Source organism: Dermacentor albipictus, chromosome 10 (genome assembly GCF_038994185.2).
Source record: "Dermacentor albipictus isolate Rhodes 1998 colony chromosome 10, USDA_Dalb.pri_finalv2, whole genome shotgun sequence".
Taxonomy (NCBI): Eukaryota; Metazoa; Arthropoda; class Arachnida; order Ixodida; family Ixodidae; genus Dermacentor; species Dermacentor albipictus.
In genome coordinates, this window is record NC_091830.1 from 72,444,699 (window position 1) to 72,471,016 (window position 26,318).

Sequence of the window (26,318 nt, forward strand, 5' to 3'; positions counted from 1 at the left end):
CGACGGTAATGTTGAAGTGATTGTGTACCTTTAGAAAAAACTAGACGGTTTGAAAAACCATATCCAACAACAGAACCTAGTGTTTTATCGCGTAGCTGGCATTAGCGGCCGCGAATGTTGGTCTCCATCGGAGTGGTCATTACAACAAAGGGGCTCTACACATCTGGACATCCGTCCCTAAAAAATAGAGAAAGCGAACTTATTAGGACACATTCGGCCGGAGAGAAATCAACCACCGATTGCCCGATTTGCATTGCTAAAAGAATACAACGCAAGCGAAGCCCGCGGTGGTGGCTTAGCGGCTATGGTCTTGCGCTGCAAAGCACAAGATCGCCGGATGGATTTCCGGCCGCGCCGCCCACATTTCGAAGAGCGCGTAATAGAAAACTCCCGTATTGGGTTCATTGGGGGCATATTAAACATCTCCTGAAGGTCCAAACTAATCCGGTGTCCCCCACTTGCTATATAATCAAACCTTGGTTTTGGCATATAAAACCCCAGAATTCAGAACTCAAGGGTAGTGGCGTTATTGTATCTAAATACTTTTCCGAGCTGGTGCGCAAAGACAGCATCTTTGGCAGTTTGCTAAAATAGAGAAAACTGATGGAATGCACATTAGCCTGTAGAATGAAGTGCTTTATATAAATAATTTCAAGCACATTTTTTATGACTCTCTCAAATTAGGCAGCATTGACAAAAGAAGCATACGCCTGTACCAGTTCCTTTTTTCTTACTTGTGAATTGCAGAGGAGTTACTAATAAACCTCAATTTTTCCGTAACCAGCAGGGCATGGTAGAAAGAACTGTTATTGGCCACACTTCTTACCCCATTTCCTGACGAAACTGTCTGCTACCTCAAAGATTGCAGCAACCATGTTCATGTGTGTAAATCTACATATCCCGTTCTCTATAATGAAAAAGCTTGAAGACAGGTGCGACGCTGTGTGGTGTCACTTAAAACTTGCTTATGGTCAATCGTTGAGAGTTGGTTCTTTTTGTCAGTGCACGCCCAGTGGCTTCTGTTCAAGTAGTGCAAGAATTTGCTACTGCCTCCAAAGCAACTACCTCTGAGTCCGTCATTTGTGGCGGCGATGTCAATCTTCGTGATTTTGGCTAGAACCAGCAGCCCCTAACTTCTGGGACATCACGTGGATTCAAGGTTGTAGTGATTGATTTCATGGACTTAATTTTCTTGACACAGCCTCTTTTAATGCCTACTCATACGGATCATAGGTTCGGTTTTCTTGTGTACTATATACGCCGCAATCGGTCCCATTAGAGAAATTTTTCCTGAAGCTCACGACCTAAACGCTGTACTATATCGGTACTGAACATGGAATCAGCGCCATTTTCTTGTAATAATCGACACATGTTGTAGTGCGCAATTGCTTACTGACAAGGAATCACTGCAGCTTGGCAGATATACTTCGTTCTTTTTAAAAACGTTTCCGAAACTTATTCTGCGCCTGAACTCCGGTATTTATTGAAGATAAAAATATTACAATTGCTTGATCACTTTGTGCTTCCTTGGGTAAAGGAATGTATCTGAGCAACATAGTATGAATAAACGTAAAAAGCAATTTAAAAATGTGAAAAACACGTCCATCGCTTATTTCTGACCTTACGCCCATAGGTAGTGACTGCAGCAGAGTCCTCATGGTTAACACTGTAACATCATATTCGCTCTTCACCCAATTAGTGAAGCACACGTACTGTCTTCTAGGGCCACCACTAGCTTTACAGCTGATACGGCGTTATACTAAACGCCGAGGTTTAGTAGCGGAAAAATCTCTTGTTGCGATCACCACTCGTGTTGAACAATTCATCATATCCTTCTGACGTGGCTTTGTAACGATCGCAACAACCATCAAATAAGCCCGTTAACAAGGAGAATGTTGGGCCGGCCAAGGCAAGGAGCGGGCCAAGGAAAGATAGTAGAGACAGCAAACGATAGCAGTGCATGTATGCAAAGTCAAAACTAGAACATGAAACAGAAGCCCTTGGAGTAGTAATCTACTCAACAAGAAACTCGGCATGCCGTGAAGCTATGCCTTGTTACTCAAAAGCCTGTGTAATGACAAACAATCTAGTAAAATGCGTAACTTTAACATTTAGAGCCCGCTCTGAAATACTGATCTGATACGGGAAGGCTTTGCATGTAGACTGGAGAAAGTCCCAAGAACACCCCTATTGGACTTGTTACTTCATCAGTGTTGTATAATGTAGCAAACTATGGTAGGCACTGATGGCGAAATTACCCTAAAGAAAACTACCACACAATTACCCTTAAAAATATGTACCCAACAGCCATAGCATATACATTTTTTTTCCAATGAAGGCCGATAATTAAGTATGAGGAAAAATTCAGTAAACGAATTTAATAAGTGTGTAATAAAAATATTCGCAAACACAACTGAGAAGTCACTGGTGGCCGCGGCTTCAGTAAGCCGTCAACTATATTACTCGCAAGATGAGCTACAATAAATAAATCAATGCAATGCCGTCTTTATGACACAATATTGTCTCGTATGCGATGGTGAATTGCCTGGCGCGCAGGCAGACAGAAAGGGACACTGCGTAGGCGGCAAACTTAGAGTTTATTCGGTGAACTTGTGCCCTAAAGCAAGCGAACAACTCGATTACGGCAAAAAGAGCAAGTGTGCCTACGGCATTCGTAGGATTGAGTCAACGCAGGCGGTGGTCTTGTAACATATCTTGCGTCGTGGAATGTTTCAGGCGCGGCCATGGTCCAAACGCGTCAAGCGACGCCGCTCGCGTCGCTGCAAACCTAACGAAAAAGACGTGGCATTGCCCCCACCCCACACACAGTGAAAAATCATCATCTCGATGCTTATCAAATCAAGACACTTGTAGGCATGCAATAAACATGGAAAACGAAGAAAAAAAATATCCGTTAGTCGGCTAACACTCAAACAAACGTTTTGAGGCAGAACCTCGAGCACAATTTCGTAGACCAGTGACCCAAGTCGTCGACCTATCTTGCAGGGCCAGAACTAACGATGCAGGAGCTTCTCACTAATCCCGCGGCGACGAATTGGTGTCCACACCATAACGCGGTCACCAGGTGCGCACTCTTGGCCTCGTCGTCGTAGGATGTAGAGTTGGGCGTCGACGTTTTGCTGTTCTTTAATACGCATTCGGGCGAGCTAATGAGGTTTCTTGGTCCGTTGAAAGAAGCCGGCAACGTTTGCATAGCTGTTGTCGTCTTTGACGTGAGGCAACATCGCATCCAGCATAGTAGCGACATGGCGACCGAAGACAACCTCGAATGGCGACGAATGAGTTGTCTCTTGTGGTACGGTCTTGTAAGCAAACCTCACGTAGGGAAGGAATTCGTCCCGCGTCTTGTGCCCGATGTCCCTATACACCGCGAGCATGACGGCGAGGGTTTTATTTAAACGCTCACTGAGGCCGTTTGTCTGCGAAAGGTACTGGGATCGATACTCCGCACCTCTACATAATGTCACGTATGTGACGGCGAGCTGCCAGATGTGCAGGTAGACAGAAAGAGCGAACAACTTGGCGGTGGCGAAAAGAGCAAGCGCGCCTACGGCGTTCTTCGGACTGAGCCAGCGCAAGCGGTGGCCCCGTATTTATACCTTGCATCGCGGAATGCTTGAGGCGCGTCCTCGATTGAAACGCGTCAAGGGACGCCTCTCGCGTCGCAGCGACACGAGCTGCGTCGCTCGCGTCGCTGCAAGGCGAAATTAACGCACGTGATAATATTTCACAACAACCTAGGCTGTCAGCGTTGGAGGTATCGCCACTGATACCTTTACTTCCTTACTTTGTTCAAAGGCCAACATGACAGTTTAACTGCATGCGCGTTCGTGAGCGATGAAGTGAATATGAAACCACAGGAAGAAATGGTGCCAAATGCCGGCAACATGGGTACTCTATGCAGACTGGATAAGCGCACGACAAACTTTGTCGACTGAATCTAGAGCACGAGGTTGAAGCAATTCAAAATTTAATGGTTCTTATGTCCTTCTGCTGCCTGCATGTGAGTGTGAGTGTGTGTACACGTTCGTGTGAATCGAAAAATAATAAGAGCATTAGACCGTTGGTTATTAACAACTATTTACCTTTGTATCTTAATACCGCCGAGCTGGCGATCCAGGCGGGGAAGGCAACGTTTTAATCTCGGCCAAATGCAAACTGCCAGAAAAACCAAAAATGCCGCGATCGACTGCTAAATGAGGTCTATGTGCGCTTGTGTTGGCATCGGCTCCGCGCCGCACTGGCTCCCTACAGGAAAGTAATTCTAATATCTGTCTACATGAGTCTTCCAGTACCAATTCCTAATGAGCTGTCAAGGGAATTGGAAGCATCAGAAGTTCTTCTTGCGAAACATGAAAAGCGTCACATTTAAGCAATTATTCACTATGGCTCCTTCATTAATTGTTATAACTATGATCCAGGCGATGACGTAATGCAGATAGCTGTGCACCATTGCCTACCGTAAATCTGACGGTTTTGGAAAGTCCGTGATGGTGTGGGTTCTGAGCCTTTTATCGCCATACAAGAACATGAGCTAAGTGGCTGATAAATGCAACCACGGATGAAAGTGGCTTGCTGAGCCACAACGGAATGCACTGCTTTTTTATTCGCTCTTGCGTTGTGTGTTAGCCGTGCCATTGTTTTCTTCCTTACAGGCACGAAGCTTGTCGATATACAGGAAAAACAAACACACCATAACGCGCGTTTGTTGTCCCGTGAACTTTGTAAACTCCAAAATGCATGCCGCCGTCCCAATTATTCGATACATAGAAATGGGAGAGGCTAATGCATTCAACCTTGTTAACTTTGAGCATGCCAAATAAGTGTTTAGCAGAATTCTTGACATTGTGTTTACAGCTCTGTAGAGTTGAGAATGGCTGAACGAAGGGAAAATATTTTGCATGGAAAGAAGCCATTGTGGTCCCTGTTTTGAAACAAGGCAAGGACCATTCCTCAGTGGCAAGTTACCGACCATGCTGTCGGTAACTGTCGACCACAAGTTGCATTTGTAAGGTATTTAAAAAAAATGGTAAATAAGCGACTCATCCATTTCCTTGAAATGAGCGAAATGCTTGATCCCTATCAGTGCAGGTTCCGAGAAGGACGCTCCACAACCCATCATCTGGTACGTGTTGAAGGAAATATTTATGACGCATTTGTGCACATACAGTTCTTATCCATATTCCTCGACACGGAGAAGGCGTATGACACAACGTGGCGCTACGGCATCTAGAGAGATTTGTCAGAAATGGGCATTCATGGTAATATGCTAAACATAATAAAAAGCTACTTGTTCAATCGTACATTCCGGGTAAAATTCGGCAATGTACTTTCACGTCCTTTCACACAAGAAACTGGTGTATCCCAGGAAGGCGTGCTCAGTTGCTCACTCTTCATTGTTAAGATGACAACACTCCGTGCTTCCTTACCACCAGCCATTTTGTATTCCGTCTACGAGGACGACATTCAAATGGGTTTCAAATCCTGTAACCTGGCAGTGTGCGATAGTAGGTACAGCATGGTTTGAACAAGGTTTCGCAGTGGGCAGAGAAAAATGAATTTAAAATGAATCCTCACAAGAGTTCTTGTGTTCTGTTTACAAGAGAGGCCTGGTTCCGGATCTTTGCTTAGAACTGTGTGGGCAACAGATACCTGTAAACAAAGAACACAAATGTTTAGGTGTTATACTTGACAATAGACTCACTTTCATCCCACACCATCTTAACTAAAAATGTCTGAAAACAATGAACCCAATGAAACTTCTATCGCAGACTACGTGGGATAGTGACAGGACGTGCTTAATGAATCTCTATAGGAGCCTGATTCGGTCACGATTAGATTATGGTGCCGTGATCTATTATTCTGCCGCCCCGAGCGCGCTAAAGATGCTAGATCCGGTCCACCATCTAGGAATCCGCTTACCCACGGGCGCTTTCAGAACAAGTCCTATTGAAAGTTTATGCGTAGAGTCAAATGAGTGGTCACTTCATCTGCAAAGAACATACATCAGCCAAAGATATTTTCTGAAAGTGCTCTCTAATCCTCAACATCCGTGTTTTAATACCGTTAACGATATGACATACGCTACACTCTTTCGCAATCGTCCCTCCGTAAGACAACTTTTCTCGCTGCGTGTGAGGGAGCTTAGTGAAGAAATGCATGTCCCACTCTTCGAGCTTCGCCTAATGCATCCAGCCAAGCTGCTACCTCTTTGGGAGTGGCAGCTTGTACAACGCGATACATCTTTCACTCAAGTTAAAAAGCACGCTCCAGAGATTGAAATCCAAATGCATTTCCTGGAACACCAGTACAAGTACGCCTGCACCGAGTTCTACACAGACGGACCAAAGACACCCGAGGGGGTGTCCTATGCAGCCGTTGGTCCATCCTTCTCGGAATAGACGTACTGCATCCGGAAACTAGTATCTTTACGGCTGAGGCCTACGCACTGCTGTCGGCTGTAAAGCATTTCAATAAATCAAAACTCCAGAAATCAGTTATGTATATGGACTCCCTTAGTGTTGTGAAGGCCTTGATTTCTTTCTGTAACCACAAAAATCTGGTAATTAATGAGCTCTACTCCGTACTGTGTAAAGCATATATATCTAACCAACGTGTGGTTATATGCTGGGTGCCTGGACATAGGGGCATCGAGGGAAACGTTATAGCGGACCAGATGGCCACATCAATTTAATTGCATGAAGTTAATCCTACTGCTTCTGTCCCTCTCTCAGACCTGAAGGCTTTCTTAAGAAAAAAACTGCGAAACCACTGGCAACGTATGTGGAACGCAGAAGTACATAACAAATTGCACGTGATAAAGCCTCAGTTAGGTTCTTGGCCCTCCGTAACAAAATCACGGTGAAAAGATCTCCTAGTCTGTCGCCTCAGAATGGGACACACATTTGGCAAGCAATAACTTTTTATTCACTGAAAATGATCCTCCAACCTGCGGTAGATGCGGGGAGAGGCTGACCGTCCTCCACGTCCTCCTGGAGTGTCGGGCAGCCGAATCTGAGAGAAGGAAACATTTTTCCCTAGCATACCGGCAGCACATCCCCCTACATCCCGTAATGCTACACGACCCAGAACCGCTATTTGACACCAACGCAGTCCTAAGTTTTCTGAAAGATGTTGTATTGCATGTTGTTAGCCCCACATGTTCGTAGCGGGTCCTCTCTTCAGAGGATGCCGCTGTGATAGCTCTTTCGTATAGCACATGCCTCTAGGCCCTTGTGTTTCAAGGGCTCTCGCGAGGCAGCAGTGCTCCAACTAATTTTACCATCTCATATATTTTCTACTTTGCATCATTCTTCTATGATGGGTTTAAGTGTTCATAGTATTCGTCATTTGTCATCGCCCTAATTTTATAGCACGTAGATTTTACGCACTTTACAGCGACTAATTTTAGGCCCGTATACAGCCAAGTCACATCGCCTTCACAGAACTCATCATTGCACCGCGAAATCACTAACACTGTCTTGGCGGTCTTTGGCCATATCTGGCCCTTGCGCCACTAAACCACACACATTCATTCATTGATGATGATGATCCAATCAATTGTACTTGATGTCGACGCCCTTAAGACAATATTAGGTTACCTTGCCGAGAAGGCCGTTTATCAAGGCTTGATCAGTTTATTACCAGTATTGCTGCAACCTTTGTAACAGACAAAGCCCCGTCTCTATGAATGGAATAGAGACATGCACTTTACTAAAGTGCTCTTGCACCTTCGGCACAACATTTCGGGCTCCTAGGCGAGCCACAAATTTCTTAAGCGATGCATATTGATACGTGTCCTTATATGTTTTTTCCGGGTTGCCGCTTTTCATGGTCTAAGAAATCATATCGCTCAGCCCCGGACGTGCCCGCATTCATCGGAAGTTTCTCGAATACTGTCGACCGTTCTTGCTGCCAACTGTTGTCACCGAAGCTTGTGTAATCTGATTGCACGTGCGACGCCAATAGTGTAGCACGATCTGGAAGGCAGTCGGGCACCAGTGATTACTCTGGAACCTTCGATGACTCATGTATAAAAGTGACCCCCTTGACCCGCTGATCAGGTTTCGACGATCGCCGACTGTGTTCGCCACTATCGTTGTTCTTTGAGGGTAGCCTGCTTATGAGCGGTTCAAGTTCACCCAATAAAACGCTATTTTCCTCAATCACAGTTTTGTTGTCTTCTTCACCGTCACTACTGCGTGACAATATCCTACGTCTTGCGACTTCCTTTCATCATAACAAACATTTAGCTCACACACAAAAATTTCCGTCTATATTCGCCGCAGTGACGGCACAACCCCTGGCACACTTCGGCCTCCATGAGTCCCAACCCATGGGCCGCATTGCCTCTAGCTTTGATCCCACCCGCTACCCCTTAGAAGTCCTGTAGATTCTGCAACGCCTCCTTTATTATATCCTCAGGTGCTCTGCTGAGGCCTCCGTTTTCCGGTTACATGTGCCCTCCTGGAGCAGTGCTTGGAAAAAATCTAATCTATCGCCGCGACTAAAAAAGCGACCCGCGACTTATACAACACCAGTCAGAAACTTGCCTGTTCGAATTGGCAAAGCTCCTAAATTGTCGCTGCGTGTTGTACGCTTACGTGCTCGTCATGTGCCGTCATAGCACGGCAATATTTGTGCTGAATGTCTTTCTTTGTCTACAAAACTCTGCACCCTGCGGCATCGAAGAGGTTGTCCTGTGTTTGGGTGCACGTATGTGCTTGGACACGCGATAGCCTGCTCTCAACGGATGTTCCACTGTCTACACGCGCTGGTAACTTGCTCATGAGCTAGCCCGTTTTAATTTTATTTGGCTTGCATAACGTAGGTTTTAAAATGGTGCGTGGCAAGGTGGCATCGCAAACAGAAATTATCACAAAACGTAACTAAATTAATTGCAATCATGTTTGAGGTCAGAGAAAGCGTCACGCACTGGTATCAGTAAGGTTCTGTACACGCAAAATTGCGTCACGCGGTCTTACTGCTTTTCGCTAACTGCTTCACAACAGCAGGCGCGGTGATGCGCTCAAACAATACCGAAAATACTTACAAGAATCTACTACTCAAGGAAAGCGTCAGAACATCTACCAGTACTAGTTATTACCTCAATATAACTAGCCGCGGACAACTGAGCTGTCTTTCGGTAACTGCGACCCAAGTTTACGTCTCGTGCAGTAAGCCTAATTGCTCGAAATGCGTCGCAGACTTCTAAGCAAAATTTCTCACCTTGCCATAGCCCAATAGCGCAGTGCTGGCGTGTCGATGTTCAGAAGGAACCAAAGGATACGCCGGCATTCCGAAAAATCAGACTAAATCCCTAAAAAAGAAAAACGGGTACACGGGCTGCCGACCAGGGCAACGCTCATGCGCAGCCGGCCTCGCTCGTTTTGGAACCGTGTCCGATGCATGATGCATGCATCTGGCGCGTCATTGGCCTGTCACTAGGCAACGCAAAAAAAGTAAGTCGCAAAGTATAAGCTAATTATTATGCGGATATTTTTAGTTTTGGCGGGAAATAATAAAAAATGGTAAACAATACCTGTTAACTTCGTTTCAAATTCTGTTTTCTTTTTTCGATGCCAATGGCAGAAAATGGTCGACATTAATATTAGCGTAACTTATTTCCGCGAGTTAATGATATCTTAGTTGAAATCAAGAAAAAGAAATGGGCATGGGCCGGACATGTAATGAGGAGGGAAGATAAGCGATAGTCATTAAGGGTTACGGACTCGATTTCAAGGAAAGGGAAGCGTAGCAGAGGGCGGCAGAACGTTAGGTGTGCAGATGAGATTAAGAAGTTTGCAGGGACAACATAGTCACGATTAGTACATGACCGGGGTAGTTGGAGAAGTATGGGAGATGCCTTTGCCATGCAGTGGGCGTAACCAGGCTGACGATGATGATGAACTTATTTCCAGTGGCCAATTTTCGCCGAGTGTGCCCTCTTGTTGAAATCCTTTCTCTATGGTGGGACGTTATCGGTGCACAGGCGAGCGTCGATTGACGCTGGGCACGTTGGAGAGCGTTGGCCGTATCCGGGTAGGTTGGCTGCGCCAGTGTGTCAAACCATCGGTCGAAATATAGACGCTGTTATTCTCGCCAACGTGAAGTAACGTGTGTGCGCGCTCAAGCTGCGCCGGAGTATATTTAGCTCTTTAACCCTCGCTTAGTCACGTAGTATCGCAGCGGCGATTCTTCGAGTACAGTGTATACACAATGGTCGAGTGCGCTGAACGGCACTCTCCCACTGAGGCGCCGCGAGTGGGAAAATTGGCTGCGGCTTAGCTCAGCTAACCCTGGCTATGCAAAGCGAAAGCTTCGTTTAGCCTGGTTAAGCTTTAGTCTCACTTGGTTAACATTTGATTTAGCTGTAGTTATTATACATGGATAATAATAAATCATCGTTAAGCCAGGTGTGATGGGTGTGCCTAAGTCCGTGGCTGGATAAGACTGTGATTAGGCTTGGGTAGGCACACATGGTTCGATGGTACGGAGCCTGGGGGGATACTCTGCAAGAGTCTACTTAGCGGACTGTCAATTCCGGCCGCTGCTTATTGGCTAGGGCCGCTCGTCTGCTTCTCGCTCGTACAGCTGCATCCAATCAGCGGCGGCCGAAATGGAGAGTCCACTGGGTGGACTCCTACAGAATACCACCCCTGTTGTTCCACAGGAAAAGCGCAAGTGCTAGACATACAAAGAGAGGCCGCGAACATGCTCAGCGTTGACACATAAATGGACAGGGCGCGAACGCCGTCGCTACATTGATCTAGATGGTGCGGCGCCTGCTGCAATCCGGACCCTCTCCAGTGAAGCCATTCGCCGAGCAATATCCGTGCGATGGTCAGACACCGCCTGCTGACAACGGCTCAAAGCCTGCTGCTGCTGCACAATGCACAGAGAAGACGGCCCGGCCTAGCTGTCATCCATGGTGAAGCTCGCGCCATAGGGTAAACAACCAACTTGAGAGCAGAGAAACTGTACCTTCCGCAGTGGTACGAAAATAAGCAGCGACAGCGCATGGAACCTACTAAGGTGGCCGGCAAAGGACCCTGCTCAACCAGGAAGTGGAAGTGTGTTCTTTTAGAGCAAAATACAATATGGCCGCTTTTCACCGGTAGCGTACGCTGGTATGCGCCGTGCTTGCCCTGCCGGCTATGCGGCATGCCTCAGTGCCTCAGCTGCCGCGTAGCTGGTGCGCTCTAATTGACAGGAGACCAAAGAGCCTCTACTGACTCCCACACAAAAAAACTAGAAGTCAGTGAACAGAACGTGCGACTTTATTGGCAGAAGACAAGCAATCTGCATTCTCGTGCAAGAACATAAATAAAATTTCCATGTCGAGATAAGCTGAAATCACGGACGTGAGCTCGTAAACGGCTCATCGTCGTCGTCGAGCACGGCGGTCTGATAACGAGCGACAACCATCGGCGCAAGAAGATTGCACAGTGTGTCCCACCTGTTTGCAGCGACAGTCTCCGTTAAAGGTGAGCAACTTGCATTGCGAAGCATGCAGGCATCTGCTGCCGCAGCCAACACAGTGACATGGACTACCCGGCATTGTAGCGTGAACTTCTTTCTAACCTGCACGTTCCTTTTATTTGGGGGCCACTAATGTGTTTCACAGTTGATGTCCCGCTTTGCCTGAATATGGGTAAGTCGCTCTCGTGGGCATCACCTTCACCAGCCAATTTTGCTGGCCTTTCCGCCCATGCGGCTATTAACTTCATAGACATCGGACCATGCGAGTACGTATTCTGGTACCCGTTCATGCTTGATGGCTGCCGAGAAAGGCCAGAGGCGCAATTTGCCCATGGCTGCAGCACCAAAAGGTGAATGGGGAGCACGAATCACAGTGTGCGTAAATTAGGAGTTTACGCCGCTGTGCGGACTGCAGGAGCAAATGCTTACTTCGGAGAGACTGCTTCCCAATGCAAATGACCAGGCCGCCATAGTCGAGAAATATAACACGGCGATCGTAACCAAATAAGAACAGCGAAATTAAACAGCAATAGAACACCGCATGAGGTTCAGACAATACATTATACATTGGCTACAAACCATATGGCAACAGTGAGCATTCACGTGTGCGGGTCTCTTACGATAGATTCAGCCGCCTACTTAAAGGCATAATGTTGACTTCTTCGCACGTCGTGGTCCAGTAACGAGCGACAAGCAGCAGCGCAAACAGGCTGGAAAGAGCGTTGCACATGTTTGAACCGACATTTGCCGTTTAAGGGGAGCAACTTCCATTGAGAAGCAGTCAGGTGACGCAGGCACCTACTGCAGCAACCAACATAGCGACATGGACCCCCGGTATTTTAGCGTGAACTCCTTTTCCACCTGCACGTTTCTTTTCTTTGGAAGGCCACTAACATGTGGCTCGCATTTGGTGCCCCACTTTGTCACAATAGGGACAAATCGGTTCCGTGGCCATCACCTTCGGCGATGACGACAATGAACGGGCGAGCAAGGGCTCGTGTGGGTGCCTGCGTGAGGCAAGCACAAATGACTTTCTGTATCGCACGCCGCGTTCTCCAGGTCATCGGGGGCATGACCCACTTAAGGCATTTGCCTCAATAATGGGTGACCACTAAAGTTTTCCAGCTTTCTTCACCGTCACTAGTACTTTACAATTTTATCAATATTGCATTTCATGTTCTCTAATCTGGATTTTCATAGATTTCTTGGATAAATTACTGCAATCAGTTAAATTGAGGTAATTTATTAATTGAGGGACCTGGCGATTCAAATGCTGTAAGCCGTAGATTGTTCAGCAATTTTGGACTTTTCTTAGCTTCTCGCATAGGGACTAGTAAGATTTTCATGTATACACTTTGCTAGTTTATATATGTTGCAATACCCGCCGTGGTTGCTCAGTGGCTATGGTGTTGGGCTGCTGAGCACGAGGTCGCGGGATCGAATCCCGGCCATGGCGGCCGAATTTCGGTGGGGGCGAAATGCGAAAACACCCGTGTACTTAGATTTAGGTGCACGTTAAAGAACCCCAGGTGGTCGGAATTTCCGGAGTCCCCCACTACGGCGTGCCTCATAATCAGAAAGTGGTTTTGGCACGTAAAACCCCATAATTCTTATATGTTGCAATAACTTATAATGGTATATCTGCTTGGCTTTGAGCTTTGTGTGATTAATCAATGGAGTACGAGTTCTCAAATCCTGAAGTCTACTCCTGCAGTTTTCGAAGCATCTAAGGATTTTTTTTTGTAAGGATATCAATTGTCGTTAATGTTGTGAATATGTTGTACCCCATACAAGCGAACTATTTGTAAGCCGGAAATAAAACATGGAGGTATATAGTGCTTCGTTAAGCCAGAGTGAAATGAAATCCCTGTTTATAATAAAACATACTGTGATTTGGCTATGTTCGGAAAACAATTTTTGGGCTCGTGTCTTCCAGGTTTCCTGGAGATATCACCTTTAAACCTGATACACAGAAACCTATGAGCTTCTACTTGTTTCATTTGCTAGTCGCGAAACCATATTGCTAGCTTAAATTCATCTCTTTGTTAATTGGAGCAAGTATTAAATATTTTGCTGTTTTCCCGTCTTATTGCAATTCGCTACTGTGTAACCTTGAAGACACCAGATTTTAGTGATTATTTTATAAAATCTACAACGTTTGTAATGACTTGCTTGCGAGAAACACATTTGTGTCATCAGCATACATGATTAAATTTTCAGCATTGGGTATGTAAGATAGATAATTGATATATAGGTGAAATACAAAAACTCGAAGTATAGAGCCTTGTTGGACACCTTGTAATGTCTTTAATTTCGGAGATTTACAATTGTTAACTCATACCTAGTGATACCAGTCTTCTAGACAACTACGAATTAAGTCATATTCTTTCATCAAAGTTATTTATGATTTCATGTTTAATAGAGGGTAATGCATCTTCACTGGATATTTCCTTTCGAAACCCTTATCGCGGATCGGGCACCACAGAGTATCCACATGTACCCGTTGTCAAAAAAATGTACCAGGGCTGCGCGGCACACGCAACACAGTCACAGCGTAAGCTGGAGGACCTGCTACATGGGAGCTACATTTTCGGCACAACGTAGTTGAGGTCTTCGCGGCCAAGTAGCTTCGCGTCGTTTTCAGGAAAACGTTCTGATCTATCCGCCCGGCGCCGACGACGAGCTGCGGCTTGTCCTGCTCTCCGCACAGCGTTCTGCTGAGACAGCCGTTGACTGGTTGCAGCTGTGGGCATAGCTCTACGAATCGCTTCTTCAGGTTCGCCCCTTGAAAGAAGACGCCATAACGTGTACCGAAGAGTGAATACAGGTATCTAGCCTACATGGCCCACATGTCACATCCCTTGAGCCATGGGACAGTACGTTGCTGTTGACGATGGCGATGTTAATGATGGCGTCCCCTTCGAATCTAGAATACATGCCGCACATGTCGCATCGCTTGAGCTATAGGATGGTAGGTTACTGTGGATGATAGTCATGATAGTGATGGCATATGATTCCGAACGGTATGGTGACAAATAGTCACCCAGCCTGCCACACCCAGGGTCAGCTACATGCAGCATGCCACTGCATATGCAATTGCTACGAGTCAGGAAACCTTGTGGAATATAAGGGAACTGCAATTCCAAATTTGTACGTATAGACGCTACGCGGTGCGCATGCCAAATGGCACAATGCGATGGTAACAATGATGATTCTAACTTAATGGCATTCCCTCTGAAACGGGACAGCGACAAGTAGCCACCTAGCCTGCCTGAATTATTGAGTTAATATTTTTTTTCATTAGATCAATACTTATACATCCCAATAATCTTCCTTTCCTTCCTCAAGGGTTTACTGTGCACCTTGCGCCACTACCTATGCAGCTGCTACAAGGCTTGACACCTTGTGTAATAATGTGCCACTCCAAGGCAAAGGGTGCTCGTATAGACGCTACATGGCGTGAATCTCAAATTACAAGCGGCACGATACGATGCAAATCATGATGACGGTTTATTGACATCCCCTTTGAAACGCGGTGGTGACGTAGTCACCTAGACAGCTTGATATAATGAAATAAACGATCCCTAGTATTTCTAGCATTCTTGTATGCGTCTCCTTAAATTCTCTTTCTTCCTCAAACTGGTACTTGTACCAGATGCCCATGTACCATTATATGCGCACCTTCCATATGAATTTCTACCAGGTGTAATATTGTGTACTCCAGCCGTGAGGCCGGCTAAGTGGCTTTATTCGGATTCCTCTAACAGCTGTGGCTACTCGTTCTGTGATCGACGTTCTTCCGTGGAAACGGCGAGCGCCTTTTCAAACAGCAGCAATCATGTGTCACTGAGTGAAGTGCATATAAACAAACCAATCACAGTGACACGTGTCAGAGGGCATGGCAGTACGCCCATGGAGTAGTCTCTTCTGAGAGCATTTTTCTTTTGCAGCAAGTCTGTAACCCAATTTTAGTTCACTGCAATCGCTCTTCGAATCACCGTTTGCTGCTCATGCATTGTCGAGATGTGGTGTAGCGTTTATTCACTAATTGTGGACTTGTTGCAAAGTTGATTACGGCACCCAGTGAGGTTCAGTTGAAGCGTGGCATTCTTAGGCTTCATCCAATTTATATTACTAATGAAGTTCATCCTGCCTTTACCACTCATCCTGTTAAAATGAGAGCACGTCACACAGAGCCAACCTCAAGGCTCAATAATTTGACTGTCAACCCAAATTTGATTGACGAACTATGTATTGTATGAAAGCGAGATTTGCGTCTGTACAGAAAAATGTTACCGCTCTTGAAACACAGCTGTAATACTTTGATATTCAACAAATTGTTATCGAAGCCACGAAAAAATTAAAATACATTGGTGAGGTCCAGCTTGGACAATTTTTAGGACAGCTGGCGGAGAGATGACCTCATTATCCACAGTGTCACTCATAGTGCTACAGGAAATTGGGCTGAGACTGAAAATAAAGGTGAGTTCAAGTTTTAAGGAGTTGTTATCGCGGCAGTTACGGGAAGAGGTGGTCTATTCAGCACATCATTCTGGGGCTTTGACCCGCGGTGGGTAAAGAGAGGTCATATAATGTGAATTAGAATACCAGCTGTTTTAGGATTTAGGTATTGCTTAAATACAACCATTTATAAATAAAACGATGGTTCCTTTGAAGGCATGCCGTCAGTTGTCGCAACCACGGGGTTACCGGCGATATGTAGGCATTTCTGTTAGATGAAGGAACGCTTAAATTTTGAAGGCGCATATAAACTCGAGCTAGACAAAGAACTGCAGAACCGACCATCCAATGTGCTGCGCATAGGAAGGGCTAGGCGCGCTGAAGTTAATGCGGTGCGGGGAAGCGAGATAGGAAAATAATATGCATCTGAAGCTAAGCCAGACTGCTCAGCAAAGAAAAAGAGCGTTTGTTATCATTGTGCAAAAGCGCATGGTGCCGACAGATGCTAGAGCCGAAACGCGAAAAATCGACCGTGTGGAAGGACTGCGCACTTGCAAGTGCTGCGTCAAGCCAAATGCTCGGTAAACTGTGGCGAAAATTGTGACGAAGAGTCTGATGAACCCCAGATTTGCCATGCCATGTCGTATTATGTTCGTCAGTAGAAAAGCATGGATAGCAGGTTTCAGTAAACATTGAAGGGATGCCCATCCCAGTGCTCTTGGACACTAGCGCAGTAGTTAGTCTCATTGCAGAAAGCGTTTACAAAGAGCATCTCACGCAAATCAAATGGAAGTCTACGAAGACTGCACTCTGGACGTATACAGGAGAACCATTAAAGCTGAAAGGGAAAGCAGACGTCAAGGTAGATCATAACAGACGCAGGGAAACGCTGCCTCGATAGGTGGGAGAGGACAAGAACACGGATCTACCAACGCTTCTCGGTAGCGACTGAATAGAAAAATTGCAGCTTGACTGGAAAACAGTGCACGCGATTGGAGAAAGGATGAAGGCGAAATTGCAAGGAGAGAGGTTTCTTCAGATATCCCATAGCACGCCGGAAGCAGTGCAGACCTTTGAAGCTAAAACTGCCATAATAGCAAACTGGAAGCCGGTGTACTGTAAGGCATGACCAATTCCACTTGCAACCAAGGAAATAGTTGCAGTGGAATTGCGAAGGTTGGAGGGGAACGTAATCATAAAACGATTAATGCAGAGCAATTAGGCCACATATGTTGTAGTTCCGAAGGAGGAATGTGGATTGAGGCTTTGCGGAAGCTAAAAGGTGACCATCAACCAAACCCTCAAGACAGATTATTATCCACGTCCCTTCCAGTAGATTTGTAGTCAATTCTTGCGGGTGGCAAGGTCATTTGCGTGTCAGACTTATATTTTGTTGACAAGCAAGTGCCGCTTAGTAATGACGTGAAGTGAAATTTTAACATTTTACGATGTAATGAAGACCCATGAATTAAGCTGTGACTCGTCAGCATACGGTCTCGGTGCAGTAATTTTTCACGAAAAGTCCGATGGAAACGAGAAGCCAATAGGGTTTTCCTCTCGGACACTTACAAGGAGCTAACGCAATTAAGCGCAAGGTTAAAGTGAAGCTCTCGCAATCACCTTTGGCTTGCGACGTTTTCGTGTCGCTACGTGTAAGGCCATCGCCTCAAAATTTACACGGATCACCAGCCTCTTCTAGGGCTGCTCGGACGAAATAAGCTGGTGCCCCGACTTGCTGCAGCGAGGATTCAACGCTTGGCGATGACGCTTTCCGCATATGAATAAAATCTGAAGTTTAAAGGCGGGAGGAACATGTAAATTGGTTGATGCATTATCGAGTTGCCCCTATCTGAAGAAACGCATAAAGAGAACCTGAACGCTGGGCTGTTTTAGATGTAGAGCCACTTACGGCGGCACAGGTTGCAAAAGAAACCAAACGCGAACTTGTTCTGAGTTCGGTTGTTAAAAAGACGCTCACAGGATGGCCAGAAAGGTACTCTGGGGATCCGCAAGCATTATTGATGCGCAAAAATGAGCTTTGATTAGAAAAAAATGGCTGTGGCTTAGCTAAGGTTAAGCCCAGGATGCGAAGCGTACTAGCCTTTATTTTAGTCGTTTAACCACTGTTTAGCCTGGTGAACTGCTGTTGCTTGGCTATATTTGGTTCGGCTAGATGAAGAAACAACTCATGCGTTACTCAGCTTATTCCTTTATTTTCATACCAATAAATACGCCGTCGTGATCAGTAAAGTAGTGGCGAGCGACAGATACACTCGCAACTTGACGAGTTGACGCATGTTGTTGTGACGTCAGTGCCCTAGCGGGAGGAGCGGGAGTTAGGCCGCAGTGCCATCTGTGCGACCGCAGGCGAGCGCACGAGTTGAGCCTCCGCATTTGCAGCTGTTATGACGTCACATGGTAGCTACGCGGCCGCGCGCGGCGCAGCAAGGAAGAGCGTGGTTGTGCGGCTAGTATGCTTCGCATAAAGAAATGGCCAGGCATAGCTTGGTTAAGCCAAGAATGCGTTGCATATTGCGCGAGTTGGGGCCCAGCTTTTCCTCCGGCTGTCGTGACGTCACGTCACGTGGTTGCGCTAAAGGTCAATGGTGGCTGCCCGGCCGCGCCCATGGGCTGAACTGAGTGATTGCAATATGCAACGCATAAAAATAGAAGTAACTTAATAACAAACATAGCAAACTTAAAAGAGAATAGACACACATATGAGACGCGCAGCAACGAACAATGGCTCATACCCTCAATGGTAGCTCCGCGGCCGCGCTCGGCGCAGCAAGGAAGAGCGTGGTTGTGCGGCTAGTATGCTTCGCATAAAGCACTGTATGACGTCGGGTCATTGAGCCATCCTCCACAAGAGTTTGCAACCGGTGGTTCTCGCACTGCCGCACGATTGACACCCCGATATGACACGGATGATGCTGCTAGCTCGATCTTACGTTTCGCGGCCTTCCTTTGTCAAGGACGTCGAAAACACAGTACTTAACTAACACATTTGTATCAGTGTTCTCATAGGTAAAGCTTAGGTCCATTAGAACGCTGGCTTTCTCCAAGAGTACGGAAACGCGTTCATGTAGCTTACGCTACGAAAGATGGCTCAAATCTGCTAGTGCTTGTCGATGACTACTCAAAGTGGATCGAAGCGTTTTGCATGCCTGCAACAATTAGTGCGAAAACTGCGCAGTGCTTGAAAAATTTTTTCGCAGCCTACGGCTGCTTCAAGGAATTAGCGACAGATAACGGTGAGCAATTTATCTCGGACGAATTTCAGGAGTTCCTGCGAATGCAGGGATTTCAGCATACGAGGATGCCTCCATACCACGCCTCATCCAACAGAGCTGCACAAAAGTTCGTGAGAGCAGCGATTTGTTGTTGAGAATGCTCTGTCATGCTGATAACGCGCATGCCATTCGTGACTTGGAAGTACCGGTCGCACCGTACACTCTCTTCACAGCTTACGGCTACCCCGAAGAATTGGTGATAGATAACGGTCCGCAGTGTACCTCAGATGACTTTCAAGAGTGCCTGCGACAGTGGTATACGAGGACGCCTCCAAACCACACCTCATCCAATGATGCTGCATGGAAGCGTGATCCAAGAATAACCAAAGGGATAGTTTTTACCTCAGCTAATGACGCTGGCACAGCACCACCGCTACGGAGGAACGACCGTGCTTAAATACCTCCCCACAGAAATTGGCCAGAAGACGTCCAGAAGAAATTGGCCAGAAGAATTGGAAAAAGCCTTGTTCAGGACGGAAGAGTAATACGCCAAATAAAGCGCATGGCGCGTTGCTGTGGCGTCGCAGCGTTGCTTCCGTGAGCTCTTTAAGAGGCGCGTTCCATGCGAATAAAGATTCATGCTTGCTCGCATCACGCGCCTGTTCGGACTCTCCTGTCTGTTGCGTTCGACACGAACGCCTTCTCGGACGCCTCCGTCTGGGCCGCGCACGAACCATAGGCCGACTCGGAAGCATGTCTCGGCCGCGATAGAATATGATCAAATTGTGGTACCCAATTGTTTAGACGCCACCATGGTTTTAATTTCTTCATGGGGTACAGCTGTAATGAAATATAAGACATTCGAAGTTCCGCCCGAAATGCGAAGCGCCGATTGCGTTAGCAAATTAGTAGATAGCTGTATAAAGTAAGACAGTAGTTTTATCGGCCGTGTGAACTCTTAAACATTCTCTTACTAACTAAATTAACAATAGTTTAATGTGTAAGCGTGACTAAACGAGGCCGTAGAAAGAAAGAGACACACAAAGACAGTGTTGCCTTTGTGTGTCTGCTTGTTGCTGCGTGCTTGTTCAGTCGCGCTTACACATTCTATCATGGCTCCAAGATAACGAGCGCGCGAACGTGTTTTAACTAAATTTACCAGCATGGTGTTACGCGCGCACAGGTAAACATCAACTCATCTCGCTCGATGAGCGAAGAAACTCGTTATAAAAATTCTGGAATGAGGAATCGCGGCAGCAGCTAGCAAATTTACCTTCGCCCCCCCCCCCCCCTCCCCATCTTTCGCTTCAACGCGAACGAAACTTCGAAAGCAGAACGCATACGAAGCTACCGACAATACGCGTGTTCATAAAACATCGCAGATCGCTCACAAGATGAAGCCAGCGCGGGCGTGCACTTTGGCCACGTCGCATATCGCTGTCAAGACGCTCGAGCACCGGCAACGCGTCCCTGCGGCGTGCGCTAAGGGTGTCTACGGCGGCGTCCGCGATTTGCGTGGCCAACGCCGTAGTGGACGCCGAGGTTGTCTCCACTAAGGGACTTTAGTCTCCACTCCGTACGGAGCCGCGGGTGAATAGAACATCGAGGCCCCCTAGAAGCCGCCGGAGAAGAGCGCTCTTCCTCCCTTGCCTGACCACCCTGCCTGATGCGTGACAGGAGAGGGCATGCATCCGGACCACGTTCCTCGCTCACGCACGCGAGATTCAACCGTTTCACCGGCTCACGCTCACACGCCTGCAATCATACGGCACTACAGCTGAGCTCGCAACGCCGCACCTGGCTGCCAACCTCTTTGCTGAGCATGCTCCCCAGCAGCCGGTGGCGGTGCTTGCTGCTCTAAGCCAGTGCTCCAGGTCCTCGTCAACCCACGGCGGGCAGAACTTACGTTAACGGCTCTAGCCTCCGCCGGAATCGCAATATTCTTTCACTGGCTGCCCTCACATGTCAGGGTAGCCGGTAACGAGGAGGCGGATACCTATGCCAAAGCTGTCCATATGATGTAGTCCCGGTTACCAGAGTGGTAGCGGCTTCGGACTGCACGAGATATCGGCTACCTGGCCTGTTCAGCTCCATTCCCTCGGACCACCGAGGTGCTAGTGGCAGTGCCCCCAAGCCGCTTCCAGAGAACGGCCTCTCCAGAAGATACCCTTCCACACTACTGTGCTTGCGGACTGGCTGCACCTGGACTGAGTCCCAGCTGTACGCCAAGGGTCGCACCACGTCACCTGCCTGCAAGAGGTGCGGGGACCCCGAGACTCTGGAGCACCTCTGTGCCTGCCCATCCTTGGCATAGGAACGCTCCATATTGATCAACACTTACGGACACCACGGCCTTCCAGCGGCCACAGAGACTGATTTGCTGTTCCCGGTGTGTCCCCAGCTCCTTGCCCTGCGAAGCCGGTTGGAGTTTATAAATTCCATTGGAAAAGGCACCCTGTAAGCGCCCACTACAAAGCAGATAACTTCGATGAGGACTGCCACCTGTCGAGCAAAGTGGTGTCTATTAGGCCACATCCTCCCTCTTTCTCTATCATCTTTCACTTCCCCCTCCCTCTTCCCTGACGACGCTTCGCCATGCTCCCTTTACGGGTTGCGGAATCACGCGCCTTTCCTTTCTTTAGATTACTATCATCATCATCATCATCACACGGAAGCTCACGGGAATGCCGACGGCAGAAAGGTGCCAGGAGTGTCCATGTAATTGCTATCGTAATAAAAGCAGTATAGTAAGCGCCATCGCGAACGCGTCTCAAGAAGGAAAGCTTGCCATTCGACTCAACGTTAGGCTTCTTACCAGCAGCTGCTAATCCTCTGCAATAAAGTTCAGTATATTGTGAATGCTTATATGGAACGGCTATATTGCCGATGCCTCATCGTTCTGCGAGGCGTCCGTTCACACTACCACATTTAGCGTTTCGTTTGTCGACAGTGCAAACTTGATTACTATATCCCCAGGAATATGAAACTGAGTAACAACAATATGGCGTCGATGAGAAGGTGTCTTATGAGCTTTTCATGTTGAAATATGAAAGCTAGGGAGCAGCATATATATTACCATGTACTAGTGATGGCGAAAAAGACGATGGCAAAACTGTAAATGAGGAAGCTAAGTTTTTTTGGGGGCGACCCTGTGCTCGCAATAGAAGACTACATACAAGGCACAACGATAGTGGGGAACACAGTCGGCGGTTATCTAAAATATGATCAGCGGGTAAAGCGCTTCGCCTATTATACATCACTTGTCGAATGTTCCATTGTTATCACTGGTGCCCGCGTGGTTTCTAGCAACTACTACACAATTGATGTGGCGCATGCAATCTGATTATACAAGGCTCACATGCAGAAGAGTTACTACAATAAACGGTAACAACATACATACATACATACATACATACATACATACATACATACATACATACATACATACATACATACATACATACATACATGATCAGTTCATAAGAAGTCAACAAACAATGACACGAAAGGCCACATAGGATAAATTATTTGTAATTCTGAATTCCCATAATAAATTATAAATAAATTAAAACGAAAGTTGATGAACAGATATCATGAGCCATTCCACTCTGGAAAGGTGGTTGACCAGCGAATCTGTTTAGCAGACGACACAGACGCGACACATAATTTAGAATAACGGTACCAACCCATTCATTGCCTTGATGGGTGGTGCTCGTGACGAAAGATACGCACACCCATTTATTGTCTTCACGGGTGGTCATGATTTCACTCGCAACTGCAATCGCGTTCTTTGATAATGTCAAATCGATGCTCGTATGCCGCTGAGTGGTCCGTTGGGCCGGATTGACATGACATCGCAAGTGATACGTCTGCAACACGGAACACGCAAACTGCCGCCTTTTCGGTACCCACACATCCACATTAAAATAACCGACAACGACAACAGGGGTAGCGTGAGTGTGAGCTTAGCTAGTTCACGCAAAGTGATTAGCCATGAACCTTGTGCAACAATGAGTGATTGCATTTTTCGCATGCTTACGGGGGTATGAGGCATTTTTCACGGGGGCATGGGCCATTGCTCCCAGGGGTATGAGCCATTGATGATTACAGTTTTTGACATGCTGTTGTGTATGTTGTATGCGTGATTAGAAAGAACTTAAGCACCGTTCGCTTTACGTTGCTGAGCGCTTGTAGCCCCTGCCTTACGTGGCTATGAGCCATTGCATTTATTGGTTGCTTTCGGCAGCATGAATGCGTATCCGTGTATCAGCCATTGATGATGATAGTTTTCCTTCAAAGAGAACGAGAATGCACAGAACCCTTGCCATATACAGCTTTGCTGTAGTAAGTCAGGGCCAAATAACATACCATAATTGTTTGCAGGTGTTTACACAAGTGTCAACAAAATCTCGTGGAGTCGCAAAATTCTAGAATAGATGTGATGCAGAGACACTGTAACATCAATTGTGCCCTTTCGTCATGCTGTGCCGTACATCCTTGCGTGGCATCTCCTCCACCATGCGCAGCCCGCCAGAATTTCATTGTATCGCGCCATGTTACATCACACTCACAAGTGCGTATTCCCATACATTTGCCGAAGCAACGCATTCCCCTAAGCGGCATTGTGCAGCCTATGCTAATGATGGACGGTTCATTGCTGCGCATATAAACTATGAGGCCATGCCCTGGTATCTGTGAGCGTCGAATCGCACCGCCATATGGCGATCTGAACCTTTGGGATAGGCTTGTGCACAAGAATGCTGCGATTTAACCTGAGGCGTTCGCATATCTTGGGTCTCAATTGTTCAAATACTTTGTTCGATACCTGTCACCCTGTATGTACGCACGCGGAAAACCGTCAACGGCAAAAATCTTATCGAATGAAACATGACCTCTGATCTCACTAACTTGTGGTCTGTGCTCCTTACCCTATCTAGCTCCTGTACATCGGCACACATTTAGGACTTCCAAATAGAATATCTGAAGGGCTGTTTGTGCAACGTTTGAGCGATCGGTATCGAAAACATAGAAACAGTCTGTTCTGGGGTCGCTCCATGCTACTCTCGATTTTTCTTTCGCGTTTGTCCTGCCCAATACATTTGAAGTGTCTAGTATTTATATTTGTTTCCTGAGTATTCTCGTTTGCGACCACCGACTACAGGAAATACCATTCGCTCAAGCACGCCTTGAGTCACGCTCCGGTATAAAGGAAAAACACGGAGAAGGTGGGGGATGGAAATTCAAGACGATTTCTTTTTTCTAATATTTTTGTTTCAATTGTAGCCTTTATAAATATTTCTGGTTTGTTCTTTTGCGAATGCCTTAACTACTGATCTTATTCTGCCACTAGTTACTGACTATATTATTTGCAGTTTGTACTACATACACATTGCATAATCCTCCACTTAGGGACTACTATGTTGGTGTTTAATGCTGTCTATTTGCACAAATGCATATATTTTCTGACAGGAGGTTCCCTTTCAACCACATGCTCTGGGACCTCCTTCTGTATACTAATGTAAGCATGTATCCACCTAATAAAGAAATAAACTGAAACTGAAACGAGAACATGCTAAAAGCGGCAGTCAACGTTTAGACAAGTGGACCTGTCTTTTTCAAGGCGACATATCGTCACCTTTAAGGAGGAGGAGGAAGAGACAAGGGGGAGGAAAGATAGGGAGGTTAGCCAGTGTAAGTACTGGCTGGCTACCCTATGCTGGGGAAAGGAGTAAAGGGAATAATAATGACATATGTCACCGTGAAAAAGACAATTCCACTTGTCAAAACGTTGGTTCCCGCTTTTACCATGTTTTCGTTTTGCGCTTCACTACAAAAAGATTCTGTAATGCCCATGCAATATTTCATTTATTGGGCTGCGCATTTAATAAATAACACAGAGCACGATTTTCCAGCGCCTTGAGTTTTGCATACATACGCTTCGTCACTTTCGCTGCTTTTCCAAGGAATAACACATTGCTCCACGGCGACTTCAACGAGGCGCCTCTGCACTAGTTGGGCATTTTGGTGCTGTAAATTGAGTTTTTCCCCAGGCGCGACCTTCCTAGTTCACTATGCTATGAAGCTTATTGAGTGCTGGCTTATTTCGTCCATTATTTATCAAATCGCTAGCCGAAAACAACGTGATAATATAACAATACCAAATCATTTTTCATAATACTGCCCGGTAACTGTGCACTGCACTCGCGCTAAACAAACGTTGGTAAACTGTCTCGTTTTGTAGAATCTAACGCTTAGTCTGTCAGCGCTTCCAACCGGGCACTTTTGATAGAAGTTCCACAAATAACTCTTCGCTGTTGTATACAATGGGACGCTTTTTAATTATATATTTTTGGGCTGTATAGCAATCAAACATGAGTACGGCAGCTATTGTGAGAAAAAGCGAGAAAAAAAAACACTTTTGGAGGCGTAAAGCTAGCTTTCCATCCTAATGAATGTCCGTAAACAATTCGAAGTCTAGAAAAGGTGGTTGTGCAGATTGACTGCTGATCACTTTGACCAGGTCTACCCTGTACTCGCTGAACTACTCTCACTTCACATACTGATGTCTCAGTGCATAATTGACATATTGAAGTTGCTGTAAACTTAATCCATAACAAAATTTTGTTCATTCGGCATTTCTTAACGCTAAACATTTCTCTAAGACAACGCTGAGAAATCGGCTCAAACAATTGCTCTGCAAGACCAATCATAAAAAGCTTCGATACAATCGCGCCCACTATTTCTCAGTCGATGAAAAACGATGATAGGTGCTGGAATTTGGAACAAAACGAATTTTTACGATGAAGCCTTAAATTTTAAGATGCGTTTGTTTTCCGCATATGTGGAGAATGTTCATGCTTGTAAAGAAACCTATAACGGCACAGGCACCCAGGTGCACGGGCAGAAAAAAATCCCTCTCTTTAAGCCACTTTAAGACGTAGCCACAATGATCTGCTGCGCTCATTTTCATGAGTCACGACAAAAGCTAAGAATCGACATAATCGAGGGTGGAGCCGAGCCAGCAGGTTTGTGGTGGGCAGCTATCTCTATGACGTCAAACTCAGGAGCACGTGTATATTGGCAATTATCTAACAAACCAGACTGACTTATTCATAGGTGACG

At 46.4% G+C, this 26,318-nt stretch overlaps 1 protein-coding gene across 8 annotated transcripts in view; it reads left to right on the top strand.

Moving 5' to 3' along the window:
• LOC135899959 (uncharacterized) overlaps positions 1 to 26,318 on the top strand; it is a 147,241-nt gene that overhangs the window by 7,628 nt on the left and 113,295 nt on the right. For 7 of the 8 annotated variants that reach the window (XR_011509016.1, XR_011509014.1, XM_070527302.1 and 4 more), the window contains exon 1: positions 11,569 to 11,674. The exons of the other annotated variant lie outside the window; for it this stretch is intronic. Coding sequence is in view for 5 of the 7 variants with exons in the window: in XM_070527302.1 (XP_070383403.1) it covers positions 11,635 to 11,674 (40 nt within the window). In the remaining 2 variants the exon portion in view is untranslated. Of the gene's footprint in view, positions 1 to 11,568; positions 11,675 to 26,318 lie in introns of those variants that run through there. 8 annotated transcript variants of the gene reach the window in all.